The 27,443-nt window shown below is 44.8% G+C and overlaps 1 protein-coding gene across 1 annotated transcript in view; it reads left to right on the top strand.

Annotated features, from left to right (window-relative positions):
* The window catches only part of sspo (SCO-spondin), a 163,020-nt gene that overhangs the window by 19,429 nt on the left and 116,148 nt on the right, over positions 1 to 27,443 (top strand). Inside the window, 22 exon segments of the mRNA XM_051940433.1 lie at positions 3,323 to 3,493; positions 3,677 to 3,900; positions 4,100 to 4,202; positions 5,091 to 5,249; positions 5,406 to 5,491; positions 5,706 to 5,831; positions 7,733 to 7,889; positions 11,634 to 11,886; positions 11,965 to 12,106; positions 12,186 to 12,327; positions 13,509 to 13,681; positions 13,863 to 14,081; positions 14,179 to 14,344; positions 14,746 to 15,007; positions 17,165 to 17,375; positions 18,500 to 18,594; positions 18,678 to 18,934; positions 19,380 to 19,514; positions 20,267 to 20,469; positions 20,565 to 20,692; positions 24,646 to 24,755; positions 24,854 to 25,003. Coding sequence (XP_051796393.1) covers positions 3,323 to 3,493; positions 3,677 to 3,900; positions 4,100 to 4,202; positions 5,091 to 5,249; positions 5,406 to 5,491; positions 5,706 to 5,831; positions 7,733 to 7,889; positions 11,634 to 11,886; positions 11,965 to 12,106; positions 12,186 to 12,327; positions 13,509 to 13,681; positions 13,863 to 14,081; positions 14,179 to 14,344; positions 14,746 to 15,007; positions 17,165 to 17,375; positions 18,500 to 18,594; positions 18,678 to 18,934; positions 19,380 to 19,514; positions 20,267 to 20,469; positions 20,565 to 20,692; positions 24,646 to 24,755; positions 24,854 to 25,003 — 3,672 coding nt within the window.

Genomic DNA, 27,443 nt, shown 5'->3' with positions numbered 1-27,443 from the left:
GCTGGACTCGCCGGAGGGTCCTCCTCCGAGGACGGCCTGGGGTCCAGACAGACAGGCGGGGCCGCTCCGGCGGACGGCCCGGGGACTGGGCAGGTAGGGACCGGACAGACAGGCGGGGCCGCTCCGGCGGACGGCCCGGGGGCCGGACAGACAGGCGGGGCCGCTCCGGCGGACGGCCCGGGGGCCGGACAGACAGGCGGGGCCGCTCCGGCGGACGGCTCCGAGGCCGGACAGACAGGCGGGGCCGCTCCGGCGGACGGCCCGGGGGCCGGACAGGGCAGAAGGGCCGCTCCGAGGGCGGCGCAGGATCCAGGGGCCCCTCCGGGGGCGGCGCAGGATCCAGGGGCCCCTCCGGGGGCGGCGCAGGATCCAGGGGCCCCTCCGGGGGCGGCGCAGGATCCAGGGGCCCCTCCGGGGGCGGCGCAGGATCCAGGGGCCCCTCCGGGGGCGGCGCAGGATGGGAGGCGCAAAGCTTCTTCCTGGACTCGGGGAAGACCTTAGTCCCATTTAAGGTTGCCGAGGTTCCAGGGAGCGGAGGCGGGGCGTCGACGGCCTCCTCAGGGAGCGGAGGCGGGGCGCCGACGGCCTCCTCAGGGAGCGGAGGCGGGGCGCCGACGGCCTCCTCAGGGAGCGGAGGCGGGGCGTCGTCAACCTCCGCGGGAACTGGGGGCGGAGTTGGGAGCTCCTCCGGGGGCGGAACAGAAGCCGGGGACTGGAGCCCCTCCGGGGGCGGAGCCGGGAGCCCCTCCGGGGGCGGAACAGAAGCCGGGGACTGGAGCCCCTCCGGGGGCGGAGCCGGGAGCCCCTCCGGGGGCGGAACAGAAGCCGGGGACTGGAGCCCCTCCGGGGGCGGAGCAGGGTCCAGGGGCAGGTCTGGAGGGGAGGCCTTAAGCCTTTCGACGGCTGCCGAAGTCCTGGGGGCCGGAGGCGGTGCGTCGACCACCGCGGAAACTGGAGGCGGTGCGTCGACCACCGCGGGAACTGGAGGCGGTGCGTCGACCACCGCGGGAACTGGAGGCGGTGCGTCGACCACCGCGGGAACTGGAGGCGGTGCGTCGACCACCGCGGGAACTGGAGGCGGTGCGTCGACCACCGCGGGAACTGGAGGCGGGGGGCCACGGTGCCTCCTGGCCTCGCGTCTTCGACGGCCAGGCCGCTTGGCAGGTGGTTCTATGGGCGGCAGGGAGACAGGGCCCGGTTGGCTGCCATCGGGAAGTGTGACGGGGCTGTCCAGGAACTGCTGAATGTAGTCGGGTAAGTAATTTATCAGACCAGGTCGCTGAACCGCCAGTCGAAGGCCCTGGGCCACAGTCTCCTCCCTGGGATCTTTCCTCCACGCGTCGTGTAGATCGCGTAATGCATAAAAGTATATGCTGTTCTCCAAGCAGGAGAAGAGAACAACAAGGGAGGAGCCCTGGGTCCAGGGCAGGGAGTCGGGGTCCTCAGTTGGTGGTAGTGGGGTCTGGGTCCGGTTCTGGGGAGCAGAGGTCGGGGTCCGGTTCTGGGGAGCAGAGGTCGGGGTCCGGTTCTGGGGAGCAGAGGTCGGGGTCCGGTTCTGGGGAGCAGAGGTCGGGGTCCGGTTCCAAAAGATGGCTCCCGTGTGGACTGGAGACGGAGGGCCGGAGTGCGGTTTCGCTGAGGCAGAACCCAGGGAACCATGGTGCTTCTTGGACGGCAGTTTTACTGCCCAACGGGTTCCCCAGAAGGGAGAGGAGGAGTCATGCATTGACATGGTGGCTGGGAAAGGACTGACGGTGACCAGACGAGGAGCAGAGCAGAGGGATTCCACCTACGGGGACGGCGAGGGTTGTGAAGGGGAGAGGATTGGTCCAACCCCGGTAGTGGGCTCTCTGGGTCCGTTTGTGGGCCAGAGTATTCTGTCACGGACGGAGCTGGTGGACCAGAGCAGAGAACCACACTACCAGGGCTGGCTGAGTGCGAATGGTTTATTGTGTGGGGGGAAGATGGTGGCTAGGTGGGGGAAAACCAGGGCGTAGGAGCGGGGAGCTCCGGGCAGGAGTGGGGGTCCAGGCAGGAGTGGGGGGTCCAGGCAGGAGAGGGGGGTCCAGGCAGGAGAGGGGGGTCCAGGCAGGAGAGGGGGGTCCAGGCAGGAGTGGGGGGTCCAGGCAGGAGTGGGGGGTCCAGGCAGGAGTGGGGGGTTCCAGGCAGGAGTGGGGGTCCAGGCAGGAGTGGGGGATCCAGGCAGGAGTGGGGGTTCCCGGGCAGCCGAACTAAACAAAAGCAGGAGAAACACAACGTCAAAAAACACGGCAGAACTCAAAAACAGAAACTGCTAAGGCGGCTAGAGACCAAACCGAACTGCATGGTTGCTTGTTCAATACTCTGGCAGGGAGTGGAAGGTTGAGCCGGTCTTTATTGTAGGGGTGAGTCGTTAGTGAAATGGTTGTCAGCTGTCCGGGAGCTGTGCAGGTCGTTGATTACCTGAGTGGAGTCAGCTTGAGGAGCTAGACTCCACTCAGGCACCGAGCTGTAGGGGAGAGACAGGGCAGAGGAGCGGATGGGAGACAACCAGACAAACAGGACAGAGGAGCGGACGAGAGACAACCAGACAGAGACAGGGCAGAGGAGAGAACGGGAGACAACCAGACAGAGACAGGGCAGAGGAGAGGATGGGAGACAACCAAACAGACAGGACAGAGGAGCGGAACCGTGACACTAAGTACTGGAGGGATGGACTTTTTAGGGAGTCCTGTAAAGACACCTTTACAGTATCTGGTCTGCTAAAGATAAATGCATGAACCAGTTTTTCTAAAGCCTGCTGAGACATTAGTCCTTTAATCCTTGATATATTCTTAAGGTGATAGTAGGCTGATTTTATGATTGTCTTAATGTGGCTGCTGAAACTGAGATCTGAGTCAATGACCAAGGTTTCTGGCTGACTCTATGCACATTCTCATGAGCTGATTATCTTTTTTCTTTAATGAAAGGTTGCATTTATTCTTTGGAAATCTCAGTGACTTCTCTTGTTTCAGACTAACAGGCCCAGCCTCAGTCCCTCAGTGACTCCTGTTCGCTGAAGTCGCTGCACTATTTATGACTTCTCATTTGCTTCCACACGGCAGTCTGGCCTGCAGAAGAAACTTATAAAAATGAGTGACCAAAACAATGACTAAAAATTTTCCTAGAAAGAGAGATAGACACTATGCCCCTCTGATGAGTGTGATGGCTTCAGCTTGACCACCTATGAACCTGTGAGGCTCACAGGGGTCTCACTCTATTTTTAGGTTCTAAAGACAGTGACTATACTTAGATATTTAATTTTATTTTAAAAGCTCCTGGTCTCTCTGTCCCCTGCCTTCAGGCGTAGGTGTGCGTGGTCGGTGCTTCTCTACGTGGAGCTGTGAGGACTTCCCTGGAGTTCATAACTCCTCTCTGATGCCCATGGAGCAGTGCTGCAGCACTCTGTGGGGGCTGAGCTGGAGGAACTCCTCTGACCTGACCTGCCTGTCCTGCACCTACACCCTCCTTCCAGGTTAGAGGACATACTTTGGATGGAATCGGCTGTCTTCAAGCTTTCATTTGTGACTTGCATTCAATTTATTCCCCCTCTCTCTCCCCAAAAATCAACGTGATGTTCTCTTTTAGTCATATTACTGTCTTCATTAAACAACATGAGGGATATTTTACCCACATGACCTATTCTTCTCCTCTCCAGACTCCCAATCTTCCCTTCTGGTGCGTAGTGGTCTGCTGGGCAGTGCCAGGGTCCCTCAGGGCTCAGCTACCTGTATGTCCTGGGGTGGAGCCCACTACCGCACTTTTGACAGGAAGCACTTCCACTTCCAGGGCAGCTGCACCTACCTGCTGGCTTCCTCTACTGATGGCACCTGGGCGGTCTACATCAGTACCGTCTGTGATGGGAGAGGAGACTGCAGTAAGGTAGCATTCTCACCCTTAGCCATACAGTAGCAGGAAATAAACCACAGCTGTAGCAATATGGAGCTCTACTTTTAGGATATACTGTTGTGCAATAATAAAAAGCTGATTGTTAAAACAGTAGTTATGAACTCGTTTGCTAATCAGTGTAGCGTGTGTACCGTCTTGTTCTGTGTTAATGTGTGTGGCCCTCTACTTTCAGGCCCTGAGGATGATGCTGGGATTAGACCTGGTTTCAGTTCATCACAGGAATTTAACTCTCAACAACCTCAATGTTCCGAATGGAGAGCCGCTTTTTCAAAATCGTAAGCTATTTTCAGCTCTTGGTGAAGCTTCTTTCTCAGTTTGATATTATTAACCGCAATAGATAACAGAAATCCCCACCTCAATATATATTTGGTATCTTTTGGTGTATTTGGTATATTGTGAATCAAGTGAACTAAGAAAAAATGTGAGGAAGGTTTTACTTCTGAGCAAATTTCAGTTTTAAATGACATCATTTGACCAGTGTGAGTATTAGCCAAAGGTAAGTAGACAGATCTTGGTGTGTGAGTCTGTTTACAGGCCTTAATATTTATCAAACTAAATTTTGTTTTGTGTATATGTATCTGCAGTACTTACTCTTATATATAGTTTATTGTCTACAGTTTCTCCCCATTTAGGTCAGAAGCAGCACATTGTATTTTTTTAATTTCTATTTTTATTTTATTTCTACATTTTCTATTTTTATTTCTATCTATTCTTAATCCAAAAATAGGCAAAGACATAGAACATGAGTGAAGCTGAGGCAGGACTTGGACTGACCCGTGACATTGCCCACTTTTTGACTTAAAGTGCCCCGAATTGCACATAATTTTAAATCTTAATACAATTTAAATGAGTCATTTGTATAAAAAATCTCTGATTGCACAGTATCCCTCAACAGGAAAATTAGCAATACAGACTGAAAGCATTTTTTGTAGCCGGTTGTAAATAAGTTTCCGTCTGCTGGAAAGCTGAACATTTTAAAATGTGTGTCTATAGGGATTGATTCTCTTATTGAGGAAGCCTCAAGTGGACATTCGGGGAACTGCAGTTTGATTACTTTCACGTTGGCTTAATTCTTCAGCCACACCAGTTTCTATGAGGAAAACGTCCAATAGACAGTGCATCCATTAGCATATATTTAGAATTGTTTTCTGATTTTTTTACAGGAGTGAGTGTCCACTGGCTGGGGGACTTTGTGTTTGTCGAGAGCGGTCTGGGGGTCCGAGTGAAGTTTGATCTGGGGTACACCGTGTACCTGACAGTGACGGCCGAACACCTGGCAGCAACCAGAGGGCTGTGTGGAGTCTACAACAACGACGCTGAAGGTGAGGGACACACAAAATCACGATGTCCTTATCCTTTCAGTGTCTCCAGTCCAGGACTATTTGTTTTTCATTGTCTCTGTCATGCTTTACTGACCCTAACTCTTAGAGGTGTTATTAGTTTCACACATCAGTGACCTCTTTGTGTCTGGCTGCCAGATGATTTTACCACGATGGGTGGAACTGTGTCTCAGTACGCTGCCAGCTTTGGCAACTCATGGAAAGTACCGGACCAACTCAGTGAAGTACTGCACTGCATTATTTTCACTTTCTGTAACATAGCTTATTGTTCATTTGAGCTTTATCATTTCACAATGAAAGCAGTCTATTTATTTCAGCTGCCAACAATAAAAACTAAAGCATCAATCTGTCTGACTGTATCGATAAATGGTTTCAGAGTATTGTAAACCTTCAGTGATGAGGTGTACTTAGCCTGTCTGTGCTCTATGCTTCTGTTAGGGCTGCAGTGATGCCGCTGAGCTCGGTCACAGCTGCGATGTCTCAGGAGACCTGACTCTCCGTCGGCAGGCAGAATCAGTGTGTCACCGACTCCTGGAAGCCCCCTTCACACACTGCCACCCCCGGGTCAGAACACTGACTTTGTTTCTCACTGGCTGGCTGTAAACAGATGCTGTAATCTAATTTCTTTGGAAGCCAAGCCTGCAATGAGCTTTTCAAAGTTAAACATTAACCAAGTTAACCTACTGCTAGAGTTCCAAGAACAGGGAACTGATATGAGCCATTAAACTGTCTTAAAGACTAATGACTTCACATGTCTGTCTGGAAGACACTGAACAGTACATACAGTGGGTACAGAAAGTATTCAGACCCCTTGAAATTTTTCACTCTGTGTCATTGCAGCCATTTGCCAAAATCAAAAAAGTTCATTTTATTTCTCATTAATGTACACTCAGCACCCCATCTTGACAGAAAAAAACAGAAATGTAGAAATTTTTGCAAATTTATTAAAAAAGAAAAACTGAAATATCACATGGTCAGAAGTATTCAGACCCTGTGCTCAGTATTGAGTAGAAGCACCCTTTTCAGCTAGTACAGCCATGAGTCTTCTTGGGAATGACGGAACAAGTTTTTCCACACCTGGATTTGGGGATCCTCTGCCATTCTTCCTTGCAGATCCTCTCCAGTTCTGTCAGGTTGGATGGTGAACGTTGGTGGACAGCCATTTTGAAGTCTCTCCAGAGATGCTCAATTGGGTTTAGGTCAGGGCTTTGGCTGGGCCAGTCAAGAACGGTCACAGAGTTGTTCTGAAGCCACTCCTTTGTTATTTTAGCTGTGTGCTTAGGGCCATTGTCCTGTTGAAAGGTGAACCTTCGGCCCAGTCTGAGGTCCTGAGCACTCTGGAAGAGGTTTTCCTCCAGGATATCTCTGTACTTGGCCACATTCATCCTTCCTTCAATTGCAACCAGTCATCCTGTCCCTGCAGCTGAAAAACACCCCCACAACTTGATGCTCCCACCACCATGTTTTGTTTTTGTTTTTTTGTTGTTTTTTTTTTTTGTCTGCAAGTCCGCTCAAAAATGACACCAACCAACCATGGTGTCATTGCTTAAGCTTCATGCAATTTTTTTCTTCTTTGTGACTGTGACCATCACCTGCCCTCATGGCTAATTAACCTATCATGTTTATTTCAAGCTGTTTCCTACATTATGCCATTGAGGGCTGTGCCCACCACCATGTTTCACTGTCGGGATTGTATTGGGCAGGTGATGAGCAGTGCCAGGTTTTCTCCACACATACCGCTTAGAATTAACCCCAGAAACTTCAATCTTGGTCTCATCAGACCAGAGAATCTTATTTCTCATAGTCTGGGAGTCCTTCATGTGTTTTTTGGCAAACTCTATGCCGGCTTTCATGTGTCTTGCACCGAGGAGAGGCTTCCGTCGGGCCACTCTGCCATAAAGCCCCGACTGGTGGAGGGCTGCAGTGATAGTTGACTTTGTGGAACTTTCTCCTATCTCCCGACTGCATCTCTGGAGCTCAGCCACAGTGATCTTTGGGTTCTTCTTTATTAAGAAGTGTGACACTCTCTGTGTCATTGCAGCCATTTGACACAGAGAGTGAAAAATTTCAAGGGGTCTGAATACTTTCCATACCCACTGTAAATGTCAGTCAGGCAAAGAGGTAAATACATGCATGAGCAGCTAGTATAACACTAGCTGCAAACACAGTTGAAGACATTTTTAACATAATGCTACACTGACAGAGAATGAATGGCTGACTCAGTCTGGTTTTCTTGTCCATCATTATTTATATAACGTGTTTTCAGGAATATGTTCCTCATCCCTTTATGTAAACTGTTTTCATAAAATTATCATTAATTAATTCCCAAATAAGCAATACTGTGAAGTGCTACTCATTACAGTCACTACCATTGCTGTATTGTTGCATATGGGGCTGACGGCCGGTAGAAGCATGTGAGAAAAATTTTTTTGTGCAAATGACACAGGTTTATTTGTGTCTCTCAGGTGGACCCAGCAACCTACAGAGACACCTGTCTTTACCTGTACTGCAGCCTGCCACCCAGAGAGAGGAAGGGAGCAGTGTGTGACACCTTGGCCAGCTACGCCCGAGAGTGTGCCCAGCAACACGTCATCCTAACGTGGAGGACAGCCACCTTCTGTGGTAAAGAAATGCAGTTTGGTATCTGACTTGCATATGACATTATTTTAAAACTACTACCTTATTTTAGGCCTAAATGAGAGCTTTGTGGCACACAAATCACAATTCTGAGGTAAATGCTTGAACATACTGTCACAGGAACACAAGTACCAAACTGCCATGCTGTACAGGTGACTGTGAAGTGGTTTGAAGTGGTTAACATTAGCTAATATTCAACACCATGAGCTAATGGTTGGACCATGCAGTCAAAAATTAAGTGTATTATTAAATAGGGGTTATAGGTGTTATAGGTGGACTTTTAAAGGGTACCTGTGGTGGTCCCAGCGAATGGCAATACTAAAAATATGAGACAATAATGTGACGTTTGATAGATAGCCATTCTTCAAAACTGACTGAAGCTGCTTACTCGATGATAGAAACACTATACACCCATGGGAAGCTTAGATTCTCATGAATCCGCCGGTATAAACCACTTTCAGATGTGATTACCACAGTGGGTAATGTAAACACATTTGTCCAACAAACAACAAATGACGTAAACAGCAAAACTCACCTTTGAAGGCTCTTTACTGGTCACAGATGAAAATATTAAACAAGAAACGGCCATAATCCAAGCTTGGGCATCCAGACAAAACTAGCCAGTAAAATATTTTGTCCAAAACATGTCTTGAAATCAGTAAATAATCCACAAATAGCTCGTCTTCGTGTGCGCGCACATCGGGATGCGTGTCCCATACTCTCTGTATATTTCTTCACATCTTTATATAAGTTTATGTAGAAACATTTTTTAGCAAACTATTGCTCTCAAAATGGCCGCTGAACTCTAACCTTTTGATTGACACCTCATTTCAACCAATCAAGTGACTTTGGTCGGCCTTCCAGGGCTAAACAGCCAACCGTTGACGACAGTGCACAGGCTCGGCAGTGCTGACGGCGGCAGCCAATCACGATCCAGACATACTATCAACGAGTCCACGTCACTGCCTCGCTTCCAGCCGCAAGTATGTAAAAAAAAAAAAAAGAAGCAAGTATGTCGTCCCCCACACTGTGCCAGGTTATTAGGTGCGCGAATCGCGGGCGGTAATTATTAATTTCTCTCATGACTGAGAAACATTATATTCCTACTATCATACAGCTGAAGTCAAACAGAATCACATATATTTTTATTTCTGACCACCACAGGTACCCTTTAATTTGCAATAGAATGAAGGTGCTGTGTTTTTCTGGCTTTCTTGAAATGCATGTTTCACTATTTCCTGTACATTTTCACATGTAGAATTCACTACAGTGAACATTTAGTTCCCTTATGAAGTGCAAATTACACAAGTACTGTAAGATTTCATCCATCCATCCATTATCTATACACCGCTGAATCCTCATTAGGGTTGTAGGGGGTGGAGTCTATCCCAGCAGACTGAGGGTAAAGACAGGGGACACCTGGACAGGTAACAGTCTATCACAGTGCTACACATAGAGACAAACAATCACACTCACGTTCACACCTACAGACAATTTAGAAACACCAATTAACCTCAGCATGTTTTTCAATCAATCAATCAATCAATCAATCAATCAATCAATCAATCAATCAATCAATCAATCAATCTTTATTTGTATAGCACTTTTCATACTTTTAATATGAAATTGCACCACAAAGTGCTTTACAACATTAAAAACATTGAATTAAAAACATTGAAATAAAAGCAAGAAAGTCTTTCCCTCCCACCCTGAGTATGAACATATATATACACCTGCATACACACACACGCACACACACACACACACACACACACACACACACACACACACACACACACACACACACACACACACACACACACACACACACACACACACACACACACACACTGTCACCACGGACTGTATGGAGACATGGCATGGCACTGAGGGTCATGGAAAACGTCACCATTGGGGCTGTCCACACTGGGATTAAACGCAGGCATTGACCGCCAGTGGTGCCACTACCCAGACCCCCCAGACCCTGACAGACAGGCGGACCCCCACACCAAGGTGGGAAGCCTCCCATCCAGCCGGGGCGAAGGGACCCATGGACTGCCCCCAGTGAGGAGGATCCCCTTGAGGAAAGACTGGAGTTAAAAAACTTTAAAGTATAAAATAAAGGGGCTGTATGATAAGATGAATAAAACTGAACAGTTGAAATAATAAAAATACATACGATAATAAATAAGTACTGATAAGAACATAAGAAGGAATTAAAAGCCTGATTAAAAAGGAGTATTTTTAACCTTCCTTTAAAAACATCGACAGTCTCTGCAGTCCTGAGGTTCTCTGGCAGACTGTTCCACAAGTGGGGGCCATAGTGGCTAAATGACGCCTCGCTGTGGGTTTTAGCTCTGGCTTGTGGTATAATTTAAGGCCACTGCCAGAGGACCTCAGGATCCGCGAGGGTCGATATGGTAAAAGGAGATCAGATAAATAAGAAGGCGCAAGGCCGCAAAGACATTTAAAAACTAATAAAAGAACCTTAAAATCGATCCTGGAGCTGACGGGAAGCCAATGCACTTTAAAACTGGTGTAATGTGTTCCCGCTCTCTGGTCCTTGTCAGCATGCGTGTGGCTGAATTTTCCAACAACTGAAGATTAAAAATACTCTTTTTGGGAAGACCAGAGAGTGGGGCATTACAATAGTCTAAACAAGCAGAGCATGCATTAGCACCTCCATGCTGGCCTCAGAGAGAAACGGGCGGACTCTGTATTCTTCAGATGATAAATACTTGTTTTTATTTTATCTGTTTAATATGTGGAAGAAAGTTCAGCTCAAAGTCAAAAATCATGCCCAGGTTTTTTTTTGTTTTTTTTTGTTTTTTACAAATTCTACTGGTTTAAAATCTTGTAATTTTGATAAAGTTTCTCTCTCTGGCCTTCAGGACCTATAACTAAAACCTCAGTTTTGTCCTGGTTGAGCTGTAGGAAGTTTGCTGCCATCCATGACTGGACAGGGTCGCCTTGCAGCTAGAAGATCCCTGGTTCATGTCCTGGCCTTCCCAGGAACTTTATGCATGGGATTTGCATGTTCTCCCTGTACATGTGTGGGTTTTCTCCAGGTTCTTGGGAGAAAACGTGTGGATTTTCTCCCACAGTCCAAAAACATGTTGAAATTAATTGGTGATTCTAAATTGTCCATAGGTGTGAACATGAGTGTGACTGGTTGTCTCTATGTGTAGTTCTGTGATAAACTGGTGACCTGCCCAGGTGTCCCCTCCCTTCACCCTCAGTCAGCTGGGATAGACTCCAGCCCTCCATGACTCTAATGAGGATTAAATGGTGTATAGATGATGGATGGATGGATGCATGGATGGATGCATGGATGGACTGTGGGAGGAGGCCAGAGTACCCAGACAAACCACGCGTGCACAGGGAGAACATGCAAACTTGATGTAGAAAGAGCCCAGGCTCAGAATCTTCAAGCTGCAAGGCTGTAAGATTTCATTGTTTGGTTAAAGATTAGAGAGCAATGATGACTTGGACAGATCCCTTTGGATAAGTTTGTGTCTCACTTTCAGAATGCTACGTCTAGGTCACACTCAGGACTTCTCCACAGTTTAAAAGCAGTCTGCAAACAGAAACAATGTGCTGACTCTCGTAACCTGATAATCTGAACTGCAACCATAATCCTCCTTTAGAGAAAATAATTCCTAAGCATGCACTCAAACCCAGCAGTAATCACCTTGAACTGTTTCCTCCATTGTTATTCTGTCCTTCCAGGTCGTGTCTGTCCCAGAGGTCAGGTGTTTTCAGACTGTGTGTCCTCCTGTCCACCCAGCTGTTCATCTCCACAACCCCCAGGGCCTGCTGCCGCCATGGGCCAGTGCAGGGAGGAGTGTGTGGGGGGCTGTGAGTGTCCTCCAGGGCTCTACCTTCACCAGAGATTCTGTCTGAAAAGAGACGACTGTCCTTGTTTTCATCGCAGACACACCTACCAGCCAGAGGACAGGATACAGCAGAGATGCAACACTTGGTAAGTGGAAGATATGTGTGAGTTTCCTTCATTTCATTTCCATTCTTATCTTTCTGATTCTCACTCTTTGCCCCCCAGTGTGTGCAGAGCAGGCCAGTGGCAGTGTACGAGGGAGAAATGTGCCACCCAGTGCACCTTGATGGGGGCTCTGCAGGTGACCACGTTTGATAGAAAGAGGTATTCATTGCAGGGAGGAGACTGTTCCTTCACAGCTGTGGAGGTGAGACTAAATGCAGTTCTGTATGATATGAGGTGTCTTTGTGTCAGTCAGTTTTTCCTCATCCTCGATGTATGTTCAGGACTTTGATGACAGGAAGGTGGTGGTGAGTGTTCGCTGTGGGGAGTGTGCAGCAGGAGGAGGAGGAAGAGGAAGAGGACTGGGCTGTGTGAAGGAGATATCAGTCACAGCACTCCGCACCACAGTCACCATCACAGACACCGGTGAGTCAGATGGGTAATGGGTCTAAATCAAGAGTTTCTTTGACATACCGACAGAAAATCGCTCCAGTCTGCAACACTGTGCAACGATGTGCCTTGTAGTTTTAGGTGAGCATTTAAAAACAATAAAGTCAATGTTTGGATAACAACTTTAAAAGCTGATATTATTTGGATGGTATGTTTTCAGTGTGTTTGCCTTCAAATGGTGAAAAACAGAAATAAAAAATGAATGCTACTTTAAATTCAATCCAGGGTGAACGTACAATATCAAAAAATGTATTCTCCTGCTTTTTATGTGACCTCATCCATTGGTTTATTGAGTTCTTCCCTGAAGTGCTTGGAATTTGGACGTTGCCATCGTGTTCTTTTGTAACCAAATGTATGGAGCAAGAGGGGGACCTGACTGAGAACTCAAGCAGACTAATACAGAATCGGCCTGTCAAGCCAAACATACCCTGCCTTATCGTCTACTTCACTCTAAATGGAAGTTTCATTTACATCGTGAACATCATGCTGTAGTGAGGGAGATAAACTCATAAACTCTTTAGGAAAAGGTTCAGTGAGTTAGCAAGTCAAGGGAGAAAGACAATCATTTTTCCATTGACTTCTATACAATTCGATTTCTATGTGCAACCAGAGGGGTAGGCTGTACAGTGGAGTAGTGGTTAGCACTGTGGCCTGGCAGCAAGAAGATCCCAGGTTCAAATCCCGGCCTGGGCCTGGGATCTTTCTACATGGAGTTTGCATGTTCTCCCTGTGCGTGCGTGGGTTTTCTCCAGGTACTCCGGCTTCCTCCCACAGTCCAAAAACATGCTGAGGTTAATTGGTTACTCTAAATTGTCCGTAGGTATGAATGTGAGGGTGATTGTGTGTCTGTATATGTAGCCCTGTGACAGACTGGTGACCTGTCCAGGGTGTCCCCTGCCTTCGCCCGAGTCAGCTGGGATAGACTCCAGCACCCCCCGTGACCCTAGTGAGGATAAAGCAGTATATAGAGAATGGATGGATGGATGGATGGATGCAACCAGAGGGGTCGCCCCCTACTGGCCATTAGAATGAAATGCAGATTTAGGTCACTTCCACAGTGGCTTCATTTTTCAGACTCAGATGCTTCATCATTTTTTTATTCAATCTACATAATCTGAAAATTCTTAATTTAACTTCACTCTGATTGTTACCTACAGGTTCAGTGACACTGAATAGCCAGAGGGCGGCGCTGCCTGTGGTGTCAGGGGACCTGGTTGTGCGTAGAGCCTCCTCTACATTTCTCCTCATCCAGACGTTTGGAGCCCAGATACTCTGGTACCTAGAAGGACCCTTGGCCCTCATTACACTGCAGCCTGACTTTGCAAACAAGGTGACCTTCACATCTGCTGCCACAATTTTATTCTTAATTGGACCAACTTTTCCATTTTGGTTCCTAAAGTGATTTCAGTATAAAATACACTGTCTTAGATTCCAGAATGACCACCATTAAGCAAACCTATAGCATGGATTGTTCCTCTCTCCTTGCAATGAGTGTTTATGGTATATTGAAGGTGCGGGGTCTGTGTGGGACACTGACGTGGAACCAGCATGATGACTTTACCACCCCAGAGGGAGATGTGGAGAACAGCGTGTCATCCTTTGCAGGGAAATTCACAACAGAGCACTGCACTCTGCCTGGAGGAGCTCCCCCTGAGCCCTGCTCCACCTACACCCAGAGGAGACACTATGCAGAGATGATGTGCGCCATCATTCACAGCCCTGTGTTTCAGGTCAGTATGTATGGAACATCTCCTGATGTCTTAGAAGGAAGTTCATGTTTGTGCCTCTCTTTCATTCACACATGTCTCGCCCTCTCTGATCCTGTAGGGCTGTCATGACGTGGTGGAAAGGGAGCCTTATTTACGTCTCTGCCTGTCAGAGGTTTGTGGCTGTGCTCCACAGAGGACCTGTCACTGCACTGTCCTCACTGCTTACGCCCGACACTGTGCTCAGGAGGGCATTAAGGTCCACTGGCGCAACCACACCTTCTGCCGTAAGTGAGGACGCCATAAAGGCGTTTATGAACTGTACCTGTCTGTCTTATTTAGGACAGAGTTATAGACTCCAAGTTAGACTCTGTCTCATGAATTTTATGATTTATTTTGTTGGGCCTTTCATCTGTCAGGTAAAGAATAGACACAACTGGTCCAAAGGGACATTTCAGGACATCACAACAGCTTAACGTTGACCATAACACTGATTATTTGTGACTGCATTTGGATTTGATGTTCATGATTTCAAAGATGTTGCATCCTCTTAGAGCTCAAAGCCAGATGTTCTTATTCCTTAGCTTTTAAGCTGCAAAGGTGTTTGTGCTAACCTGGTCTTCTTCATGAAGCAAGCAAATCTAAAGAAAAAGCACAAGCTGAAAGCCCCTCCCTCCCTTCTCCTCAGCGGTCCAGTGTTTGGGGGGCCAGGTGTACCAGGAGTGTGGTCGGGTCTGTGGCGTCTCCTGCTCAGACCTGAGACAGGGCTGGAGCTGTGATGATAGCGGTGGTGGAATCGGTCACACAATGTGTGTTCCAGGTTGCCAGTGCCCACCAGGACTGGTACAGGACCACCAGAGCCAGTGTGTGCCCATCGCTTTGTGCCCCTGTGTGCAAGGAGACAAGATGTATTCACCTGGGACTGCAGTCCAAAACAGCTGCAACATCTGGTAGGTAGGAGAGAAGATTTATAGAAAGAAAATTGTATTTTTGTTGAAGTCTGGTATTCCCTAACTAAAATATTAATCTTTCTACAGCCATAGTTTTGCATCTGAGTTTTACTTCTTGGTTTTTAGCTTATTAACATGGCTGTATAGTGTTTATTATATCCTGGAATATCAGAAGTGAAGGCCATAGCTGAGCATTTCTGCAATGTAGCGATGACAGTCTCAAAACTCCATATTCAATTCTCTCAAATTTCAGGGTGGACCTTTGCGTGTCATTATTCTTCTTCAAAATCCATTTCTGGTTCAAAATGCTTCAGTATAAATACGTTATTATTACAAAGTACCATTGTGAAGCCTGGAGTAGCTGAGCAGAGATGAGCTGGTGAACTGTGGGGAGCTCTGGTTGGAGATGAGTTTTGTTGGGTGAATGGTAAATGGCTGTATTTATATAGCACTTTTATCCAAAGTGCTTTACATGATATGTCACATTCACACACACTGATGGCAGAAGCTGCCATGCAAGGCACTAACCACAACCCACTAGGAGCAATTAGGGGTTAGGTGTCTTGCTCAGGGACACCTCGACATGAGCACGACAGGCCGAGGATCGAACCGGCAACCTTCCAGTTACAAGACGGCCACTCTACCCACTGAGCCATGCCGCCCGGGTGAAACCAGCCTTTGGACTTCAAGATGTTGTTGGGAAATGTGTTCTTGAAAGAACCTTCTCAGTGTATTTCTTATTATAGGTTCAGCACTTTTACTAACTCATTGTAGCAGCATTTCACTTCTGTGAAACATTAACATCACTGCACTGACATTTTTATCTTCAGATACGAAACTTATCAGATGGGAGACCAAGTGATCGAGGTTATTTCAGTACAGCCTCTTTCTGACCCAGTTGTGTAGACGACATTTTAACGGCACATCATAAAAACAGCCCTTCCTCTTTTACAGCTCTCTGTGTGCAACTTTTAACATAGTGTAGCTGAGATAAAGAGTCATATTTTCTTCATTGTCAGTCTCAATGCAGCTTTGATGCAGGTACAATACAACATTGACACAGTTTCATGGTTCTGGTGTGTTTGACTGAGCTTTGATCCTATAGGATGATTAAAAGTACTCTTATGAAGTGTAGAAAATGCAGAAAATACAGATTTATCGAAGCAGTGTAATCTGGAAAGCACAAAGTGATCTTCCACAGTTTGTTCTTCAACAACAATGTGGAAGGTCAGAGGTCATTGTGGGTTTTTACTTTTTCGTCGTGAAGTTTGGGATTTTTTTGGGACAATTTTGTTAATATGGGGAGGTTGGTGTAATTTAGTTGCTCCGTGTAGAATATGGACATTTAAGGCTGATCCCCAACTTGTTTAATGTATGTTTGAATGACTGAATCTGCAAATTACTCCAAGAAAGTCCCTGGTGGTGCAAGAGCTCTGATGAAATCACTCTATGTTCCTGCTTCCTAACACAGGATAGGTTGATTTCATTGCATTTCTTCACTACATGACCATCACTGCATGGGCTGAAGTACTTTATTGCATTAATGACCGAGGCTAAACAGTCACATTAGTAATAACAAGTTAGATTAATTTCTGTTTTTATAGCATGTGTACATGTTGGTGCACTCTCCTTAGTACGTGACTGATTTTCTTTGTGCTGCTGATATCTCCCCCGCTGACTGACCTGATTACTTGTTACAGAGAAAACATGAAATTTGGCTAATTATTAAACATATTACAGTCACTGTTTATTATTATGACTATAACTATATTGTTGTTCATTGTTGCTCACTGTATACTGTAACATGGGAAATTTCCCCTGACATGGGGAGTAATAAAAGATTATCTTATCTTATCTTATCTTAAAACTTAGTTACAGTGAAGTGAAAGTTTATTGATGCATAGTAAAACAGATATTTAATGTCAAGGGCACACTTGCACAATAAACTTTAAGACTTCTACAACTTCTAGGACAACTTCCACTTGACCACATTTGGTTCAACTTTGTGTTATTTATTCAGTACTAAGTCATACTCATTAAACTGCAAATATCAAATAATTTTTAGTAGCCCTTATCTATCAGCAACAATGAATTTAAAATGAATGTCTTTCAGTAGATGTGAGCACCGAAGAACTTCCTCTTCTCTCCCCTGTACAGTGTGTGTGAGCAGGGGCTCTTTAACTGCACTCAGGAGCGCTGTGAAGATGTGAACTGGTGTCCTGGATCTCTGGTCTACTCTCCACGCTCCTGCCTGCTCACTTGCTCCAGCCTGGACCCTCCTGGCCAGCAGGAGGCCTCCAGCGTCCCACAATCCAGCTGCAAGGAGCCGCTGTCTGGTTGCGTCTGTCCTCAGGGAACTGTCTTACTAGTAGGTGAAGACTCAAAGTTCATGTTTCCTGAATGGATAAAGGACGAAGGCCCCCCGATGAATCGCCACCTCATCGCGTTGGAGGGGTTTGAGTGTCCCTGTGATCCTGGGAGCTATGTTGAGCTAGGCTAACCTAGCACTTTCTTACTGCTAGTTTTTATTACGCTTCAGTTTTAATGTAGCCCTAGACCTCCACTGATTGCCTGTTCTGTTACAAACATCTTTCAAGTTTTACATAAAACAAATGTAAAACTACCTTTAGCTTCAGTGGTAGCTTTGCCATTACTCAACTTTTCAGCTATTAAATATTAAAACTATTGTTACAGTGGTGCTGGAAGAGAATGATTACAGCCAAATATATGAATTTGTCTTCATGCCATACTTCAATACAGGAAACCTTACACCACCAATACCAAAAGCCACAACATTAAATCCACTGACAGGGGAAGTGAAAAACATTGACTGGTTCTTCTGGAAAACCTTAGGTCCTGATATTTGTGTTTAGATTACTTTGTCAGATATCATCCACCTAAAAGCTGACCGGCATCCAAACTCTTCAGATCTCTGTAGTATTAATTCATTCATAGGATTCAAGGAAGCCCCACCATGTCACCCACAGGACCAACAGGATTGTTGAGGAGCCAGATAACATAGGACATCCCCAGAGATTCTGTCTTTGCGTCCCTATGATTCAGTGCTGTTTGGTGACCTGACAGAGACTTATGGAGTACTGGGTAACAACCTAGTAGAAAGACTGTTACTAACAACAGATAAGACATGATCCTGTTATGATACTTAATCTTATGTCCAGAGCTTGAGTATGGATTGCTATCCAACGAGGTTGAGTGGTTGGGTGCGGTGCTTTTGGCTGACCAGACTATCAATAGTTGATACAGTAGGGTCTGGTTCTTTAGTAGAGAATGGTACCACTGATACTAACTATAGCCATTTAGTTACAAGTTGCTTTTTTGTTTTTTAATGTCCTGTCAGTAAGTTAAATTGTACTGTGTTGTTGCAGTGTCAGAGACACAAACTGTCCGAACAGATTTGGTGGGCTCTGGTCTGCTGTCATGAACCCATACGCCTAGATCTTTACTTATTTTGTCTTCTTTGCTGTACTTCAGGGTGATCGCTGTGTTCTGCCGGATGAGTGCCCCTGTCATCATAATGGTCGACTTTATTACAGCAATGACACCATCACTAAAGACTGTAACACATGGTAATGGATTGAGTTGTGTGATTGCATTACAGTTCTGTACAGTTCACATTTTTATGTCAAATCTATGTAATTTTTTCCTGCAGTGTGTGTAAAGAGCGCCGCTGGCACTGCAGCCAGTCCATCTGTGTCGGTGTTTGTGTTGCAACTGGTGATCCACACTATGTGACTTTTGATGGCCGCTGCTACTCCTTCCTGGGTGACTGCCAGTATGTGCTGGCAAGGGAGACCAGTGGTTTATTTAGCGTCATGGCAGAGAATGTGCCATGTGGGAGCACTGGGGTCACCTGCACAAAGTCAGTCACCCTCAGCCTGGGAAACACCGTCATACACCTGCTGAGAGGTAGGAGGGATGAGGGAAGCTGAGCCTGAATGGTCACAAATTAGGGTTCACAGGCACAAACTGTGTTATAAAATGGTGAAATGGTAGATTAGAGAGGTTATTTTTGTGACATTTTAATCTAAAAGTCTGAATCCTATGACTGCCTGTGTGGGCAGCGTCATGAACGCTGCACTCATGACACAAATTGTAAAAAGTTCGGCTACCAGTCAGGATCCAGGGCCTTGAAATTGCTCATCTATTTATAAAATGTTGTTTTCTGTTAAAAACATCTGGAATTCAATACTTCTATAGTCTGGTTTATCTGGTGTGACTGTTTTTGTCACAGTTTGCTCACCAAAATTCACATTTAGTGTATCTTTGGGGTTCCATTCCTACTTTCTCCAAATGGTGATACTGAATCTGTTGTGTGGGATGCTTGAGGTAAACTGTTTCATCTGACATTTAGGTAAAGCTGTGACAGTGAATGGGATGCCAGTTACACTACCAAAGTCCTACAGTGGCAGTGGTCTGACGCTGGAAAGAGTCGGCCTCTTTGTCTCCCTGTCCTCCCGGCTTGGAGTCACTCTGCTGTGGGATGGAGGTAGGATCTATGTTTCCCCTTCTGAAACCTCTTATTCAAACCTGGAATGATGCAGACTGTTATTTCTTGTTGCTGTGAATCAGGGCAAAATAAGATTTTTAAAAAATATTATTGCCAAAAATCTAATGCTTTGATACATTTTGTCATTTTTGCACAAACTTTACTTGTTATTATTGTGTACATATGCATAATATACAAATATTTACTCCTCCGAGAAACACAACAGAGTTATGTGATGATTTGGCATACGTTTGTCCTTCTGTAAATCTGTCTGTCTGTTGGCAACATTACTCCAAAACAGACTAACGGATTTGGATGAAGTCTTCAGGGAAGGTCAAAAATGATACAAGGACCAAGTGATTAGATTTTGGTGGTGATATGGCTTATAGTCTGGATCCATAGATTGGTTAAAGATTTCTGTATCATTGCCAGACGGCACCATGGCGTCATTGTAACCATGACAACTAGTGAACACTGCGTCAGCTGCTGCATCATTTCCTGCCACCTGCTAGTCACACAATTCGATATTAATACCTAATGTACACATGCATAACACATGCCTGTGCTCAACACAAGGTGATCTTTTATTTATTTATTTAGTTTGTGGGTAGATCTATATTAAATGACTGGATTGTTGAATGCACCGTATGATTTCTAAATACACAAATTGAGGAATGAGCAGCCTTGGCGAAATACTGTGCTTTCTGAGTTCTGAATATATTGATGTAGATAATGTCGTTGTCATTCCACAGGTATGCGAGTGTATGTGCGTTTGGCAGCCCACCTGCGGGGTCGGGTTGGGGGTCTGTGTGGTAACTTTGATGGGGACACAGAGAATGACTTCACAACACGGCAAGGAATCGTAGAGTCTACAGCTGAGCTGTTTGGAAACTCCTGGAAGGTCAGCCCCTCCTGCCCTGATGTGGCCAACCAGGACCTTCGAGACCCCTGTGCTGTGAGCTCACTGATGTGCACACATTCACACAGTCAGAAGAATAGTTTAGACTGATAAGCACACTAACGCTCACATAATGTTATCACATTCTTCAGCTGAACCCCCACAGAGTGACATGGGCCAGGAAAAGGTGTGCTGTTCTGACCCAGGAGGTCTTCTCCCTGTGCCACCCTGAGGTAGCCTTCCAGCAGTATTATGACTGGTGTGTCTTTGATGCTTGTGGGTGAGTGACAGCACTAATCTACACAATGTATCCCAACAATATTTTGTAGTTTTAATATATTTAACTAAATATATTTTAAATGCTAAATTGTGTTGTGTTGAAATCCTGCAAATAATATAAAGTGTTTAGTTTTGAGACTGTGCACAGACTATCATCTCAAACTAGGGTTTGGTGGAAAAAATACTAGATGGAAATAAAGATTGCATGAGAAGTAAAATGACTGCTAATAGATACCTTTTGTATCAGTCACCTGAGCTCTAACTGACTGATATGTTCTCTTATGGGGCCAGTACAGCTGTTTTTTTCTTTATACAATTTATTTTTATTTAAAAAATAAAAATTTGTTTTAGAAATTCAAAATAACACAAACTCTAACACAAAACTGTGTAGACATGTTTTGTTTACTTATGTTTTACATTTGTTATTATTTATTATTATTATCCTGTCTCATCTGGAAGAACCCGGAGTTTATGTGAGAATCATGTTCTTTGATTTTTCAAATGCATTCAACTCCATCCAACCCACCGTCCTCAAAGACAAGCTCACAGAGATGGGAGTGGATCCTTCCTGTGTTTCATGGATCACAGATTACCTGACAGGAAGGCCACAGTTTGTCAGGCTGGGGAACTGTGTTTCTGGGATATTAATGAGTAGTACTGGGGCTCCACAAGGAACAGTTCTGGCTCCATTCCTGTTCACTCTGTATACATCTGACTTCAAATCCAGCACTGAGTCCTGCCACATTCAGAAATACTCTGATGACACTGCTATCGTGGCATGTATCAGAAATGGACATGAAGCTGAATACAGAGATCTGATAAGTGCCTTCACTGACTGGAGTCACAAAAACTGTCTGCTCCTCAGCGCCTCAAAGACAAAGGAAATGATCATAGATTTCCGCAGATCCAAACCCCCTCTTCAGCCAGTGAACACTTGTGGTGTGGACATCGAGGTGGTGACATCATATAAATATTTAGGTGTCCACCTTGATAATAAATTAGACTAGTCTACAAACGTAGACTTCATCTACAAAAAGGTCCAGAGTCGACTTTATTGCCTCAGAAGACTTCAATCTTTAGACATCTGCAGTACTCAAAGAAGCTGTGGGACTCTATGAAGGCCATTACAAATATGAATACTACTAAGAAGCATTTTAGTATGGACGATGATCTGAAGAAAGCAAACGAACTGAATGACTTTTTTCTTAGATTTGAAAATCTTGACTTTGTTGAGGAATGTAACAATTTAAACCAAACTATCTTAACTGATGCTAGCTGCAGGATTATAGTTGATCCACAAAGAATTCAGTCCATCTTTAAACATGTGTGTACTAAAAATCCACTGGTCCTGATGGCATTTCTGCACTGCTTTTAAAGGCATGTGCAGAGGAGCTCACTCCAGTTTGGTGCTCCATCTTCCAGCAGTCTGTGAATACGCACACTGCTCCTGCCCTTTGGAAAAAATCTACAATAGTTCCTGTAGCTAAGAAACAATGTCCTGCTGAAAACAATGATTTTAGACCTGTGGCCCTGACTTCAATCGTAATGAAAAGCTTCGAGAAGTACATGTTGTCCATACTTAAAGCAGAGGTTAATTTGGCACTTGATCCATACCAGTTTGCCTATAGGCAGGGGAGAGGCACTGATGATGCCATCAACAGCATGCCCCACTTGACTGTCAAGCACCTGGAATGCCCAAAAGCATATGCAAGAATTTTATTTATTGATTTTAGTTCAGCTTTTAACACACTCCAACCCCATCTTCTCATCCTAAAAATGAGACAGATGAGTGTTCACCCTTTTTTAATCAAATGGTATCTTTCTTTTTTAACAAGTCGAAGTCAGCAGGTGAGAGTCAATAACACCCTTTCAGAATGCAAATCAATCAGTACAGGTGCCCCACAGGGTGGTGTCAGCTCCCCAGTGCTTTTCACACTTTATACAAATGAATGCACAAACAGTCTCCCTGGAAACCTTGTTTTTAAATTTTCTGATGACACCGCCATCCTCAGCCTACTGCACAGAGATTCAAACCTTTCAGCCTATTTCTCTGAAATAGAGCACTTTGTGCAGTGGTGTGATGCCCACCATCTCATCCTTAACATTCAGAAAACTAAAGAGATGATCTTAGACCTGAGATCAGTAGGGGACCACAGTCCTGTTGTTATACATGACTCACCCATTGAACAGGTCAGCTCATACAAGTATCTTGGAGTTCATTTAGACAGCTCTTTTAGTTGGATTGTCCATGTGGAAAGCCTGTGTTCCCGTTTGCAGCAGAGACTGTACTTCTTGCGAAGGCTAAGACTGTATTCTGTGAACAAAAACGTTATTTTTCGTTTTTATTTTATCAGGCAGTACTGGAGAGCTTAATCCGCTATGGGATGTCAGCCTGGTATGGAAACCTGACTGTAAAGATGAAAAGCAAACTGGCTCGTTTGGTGCACACGGCCATGAAGGTGATGGGGAAAAATGACTACCAATCCTTGCAGTCCATTTATGAGAGAACGGTTCTAAGGCAAGCTCAGAGGATAGTGACTGAACCGTCACATATCCTTCATACAGAATACAAGCTCCTTCCCTCAGGCAGACGGTACAGAGTCCCCAACTGCAGACTCAACCGTTTTAAGAACTCATTTGTTCCCACCTCCATCAAACTCCTAAACAATGCTGCTTAGGCCGAAGATTGTGCAATTGTTTTTATTTTTAATTTTTTATTATTCTTTTTTTTTATAGCGTATGTTTGTGTCATGTGTGACCTTCGGGACATGTGCAATACTGTTTTATGTGCAATACTGTTTTTTTATGTGTCTTATGTGCAATATTGTTTTTTACGTGTTTTTTGTGCAATACTGGTAGCACAGCTCTGAGTCCAAGACAAATTTCCCCAAGTGGGACAATAAAGTATATTGAAATTGAAATTGAAAAATTGAAGATGCTGCAGATGTTTTATCAGTCTGTGGTAGCAAGTGTCCTGTTTTATGCTGCAGTCTGCTGGGGAGGCAGCATAAAACACAAGGCTGCAAGGCGTCTGAACAAACTGATTAAAAAAAGCTCTGTGGTTGGAATCACAATGAACACATTGGAGGATGAGGTGGAGAGACGGGCACTGAGCAAGATGGAGGCCATTCTGACAAACATGGATCATCCACTTCACATCTGCCTCAATGAACAACAAAACATGAGTGGACGGCTCCTATCCCTGTGCTGCAGGACTGAAAGATTCAGGAAATCTTTCATACCATCAGCAGTCAGGCTATTCAATTCAAAATTAAACAGATAAGAACCCTGACAACTGAATTTCCCTTTGGGGATGAATAAAGTGATTCTATTCTATTCTATTCTATTCTATTCTATTCTATTCTATTCTATTCTATTCTATTAAATTTGTTAAGGAATTAATTCCTAATTAATTAATAATTAATTCAAAATGTGTCCTTAAGTGCTGCTAAACTCTTAGTTGTAATATGTACCCTTTCAGATAATGACCTCAAAGTGGTGACCATAGATTGACAGAGACTGCTCTGTCTGAGCCATTTTCAAATAAATGTGTTTTGTTCTGACTCATTTAAAAAACAATAATACAACTGATAGTTGGAAAAATACTGAATAATTGATGCAAGATAAGCCGGGTAAATAATGGGTTGACTCCTACCTGGTGCCAGTATTGGTCCATTATTTCCCCTAGCAAAGATTATGGATTACTCCTCATAAATTGACAGAAACATGTATTTCCAGGTTCTTATGGCATACGGCCTGTATTTGCATCTTTTCACCTCTGCTGTTAAACTGTCAACAGCGAAGCATTAAACATTCCTATTAGTGGTAAATATACAACTACAGCTTCATCTAAGGTAGAAAGAATGTGAGGACTAAAATACCGCACTTTTCTTTTAACATTCATCGTAAACTATAGCTATCATTCATCTCAAAGTTGTTTACTTTGTGTTTTAGCTGTGACTCAGGTGGGGACTGTGAGTGTGTCTGTACAGCCATTGCTGCCTACACTGAGGAGTGCAACCGACGAGGCGTCTACATCCGCTGGAGGTCCCAGGAGCTCTGCCGTATGTAAAGATGTGTCACACAAAGACACACCACTGAATGTTAAGTCTCTGTGTCTTTTATGCTATCTTCATCTAAAGTTAGCTCTCTGTCCCTGCAGCTCTGCAGTGTGAGAATGGGCTGGTCTATGATCCCTGTGGTCCTGCTTGTTCTCCTTCTTGTCCCAGTGTTCAGCAGAGCCCACATTCCCAGTGTGGGGCTCTGTCCTGTGTGGAGGGCTGCTTCTGTCCTGCTGGCACCGTCCAACAGGGTAACACGCACTCTTTCCTATGGAACAAGATCCTTTACTTCAGGCCACATTTTTGCCAGTTATTGATAATTTCCCTGAGCAAAATAAGAATTTAGCAATTTCACTGAACCAGATGATAACTTGAAAGCTACAAATGAAATGGAATAGAAGTTAGTCTCGAGAGGGTTAAACTTGCTGATTTTGGACACACATCTGTACCTCCTAGTATACAAGCGCTTTCTGTTTACTATGGAGTTAGAACAGTCTCATAATTCACAAATGCACACAGAAGAACTCACAAATGTAAACTGCAATCCACAAATGCACACAGAAGAATTCACACATGTGAACTGGGATTCACAAATGTAAACTGCAATCCACAAATAAATTAAGAAAGTTCACAAATGTATTTCTGCATTCGCAAACTGCTTTTGTGTGTGAATCTTTTTTGAGACTGCTCTGCCGTCAGCTCGATCCACAAATGCATTTTTTTCAACACGGAAGTTTCTGTAGCCAATCAGATGTCTCCCTCCTTTCAGCCAATCACAAAAACTCACCCCACGTGGGGGTGGGTGTACTGTTCAGCCAATCATATGAACGCGTCCGCACAGCGTTATACTTCACCGTGTCATTGGGCTGAAGAGTGAAGCTGCCCGTCGGAGAGACCATGGCGTCTGATGGGGACAATAGACCCTTTATTTGTTTACAAACATTGTGACGTTTTTTGTGGCCGGGGCTTATGCTGGAGGCAAAAGCTGAGCGAGAAGTCAAGCGGGACTGGGAGTATATAGTTTGCGCTGGGAGTTTGCAGCATTTTTAACCCGTTAAACTTCAGTGTACCGCCGGCGGTACACTTACTAATTTGCATAGGAATTTAAAGAATGTCCGAAGACTGCAAAGGCGATTATATAAACATTATACACCGATGGAAAGCTTAGATTCTCATGAATCCGCCGGTATAAACCACTTTCAGATGTGATTACCACAGCGGATAATATAAACACATTTGTCCGACAAACAGCGAATATCCATCCATCCGTTCTCTATACATGGCTTTAACGTACACAGCGCGACTGACATTTCCGGGTTCATTATTACACACAGATGAAAATATTCCACAAAAAACGGCCATAATCCAACCTTGGACATCCAGACGACACAAGCCAGTAAACTATTTTGTCCAAAACATGTCTTGAAGTCGGTATATAATCCACGAATCGGTCGTTTTAAAGGAAATGCACCTCGCGATGCGCGTCCAATATGCCCTGTATTTCTCGTCATATTTTTTTATTTACAAAAATATTTTTTTATTAAAAAATATTTTTTTATTTACAAAAATATTAGCGATTTTTTTGTACTGAAAATGGCTGGAATTGACTGCAGCTGATCGTCTCTGGAGAGACAGCAGGTCCGATTTTTGGCACTGGCAGCGAAATGCTGTGGTATCTGATCTGTTACATGTATTACCTAATAAGTTAGTAGTATAGAATCTGTTTTGTTTGTTCTAGTATTTGATATGAGTTGCTTGTTATATGTAGTGTCTGCTCTGGTGTCTCTGACCACAGATGGAACCTGCATTATATTCTACCCATGCCATGGGAAAGTGTTCTCCTGTTTACAGAGCCCTGTTGGAGGTGTTTTTATGAGGGTTCTTCTGTCTAAAACATTGACTTAGGGATTCTTCAGCTGTTGTAGACAAGGGGGAGTTGTTTGGGGATGCTCGCTGCTTTCCCCATATGGTAGGCAATAAAGAACCATTTGTTTTGACCCCTCCTATATGTTGAAAACCTATAAAAGTGATCGCTGGCTATTGTCCAGCAAGGAGGATTCAATTGGCCGGCTCCTTCCAGGCAGGTTCTGTCTGTACTGATGCTGCGCTTTCTTTTAATAAAATACTTTTAAAGAAAGTCAGTGTCACGGACATTTTCTCCTTCACCTGCACATCATGGACACCAGAGAGAGAAACAACGACAATGCCACTGTTTGTGCGAGATGCCACGGTTAATGTCAGTATCAATGTCACATTGAGCCTAGTCTCAATGTGATAGAGACTAGGCTTTATCAGCTTTTCTAAAATGTCGTCCTGCTGTGTTTCTGGATGCCAGAATAGGAGGAATGACATTGGCGAACGCAAATTAAAGTTTTATAGGATTCCACCGAACACTCGTGCTCAGAGGGAACGAAGACAGTTGTGGTTAAATGCACTGAGGCGAAAAGACTGGACAGAGACGATCAGCTGCAGTCAATTCCAGCCATTTTCAGTACAAAAAATCGCTAATATTCTATTTGTAAATAAAAAATATTCAATTCAATTCAATTCAGTTCAGCTTTATTCCAGACACTGGGTCCAAATACACACACCATAAGAACAAGGACACAACAAGACACACACAAAAAATACAATCAAAAACAATAACCCGTTTAACATGACGAGAAATACAGGGACTATTGGACACGCATC

This window comes from Acanthochromis polyacanthus, chromosome 20 (genome assembly GCF_021347895.1).
Source record: "Acanthochromis polyacanthus isolate Apoly-LR-REF ecotype Palm Island chromosome 20, KAUST_Apoly_ChrSc, whole genome shotgun sequence".
NCBI classification, from domain to species: domain Eukaryota; kingdom Metazoa; phylum Chordata; class Actinopteri; family Pomacentridae; genus Acanthochromis; species Acanthochromis polyacanthus.
Note: the sequence above shows the minus strand (reverse complement) of the source record. Positions and strands in the feature narration are given on the sequence as shown.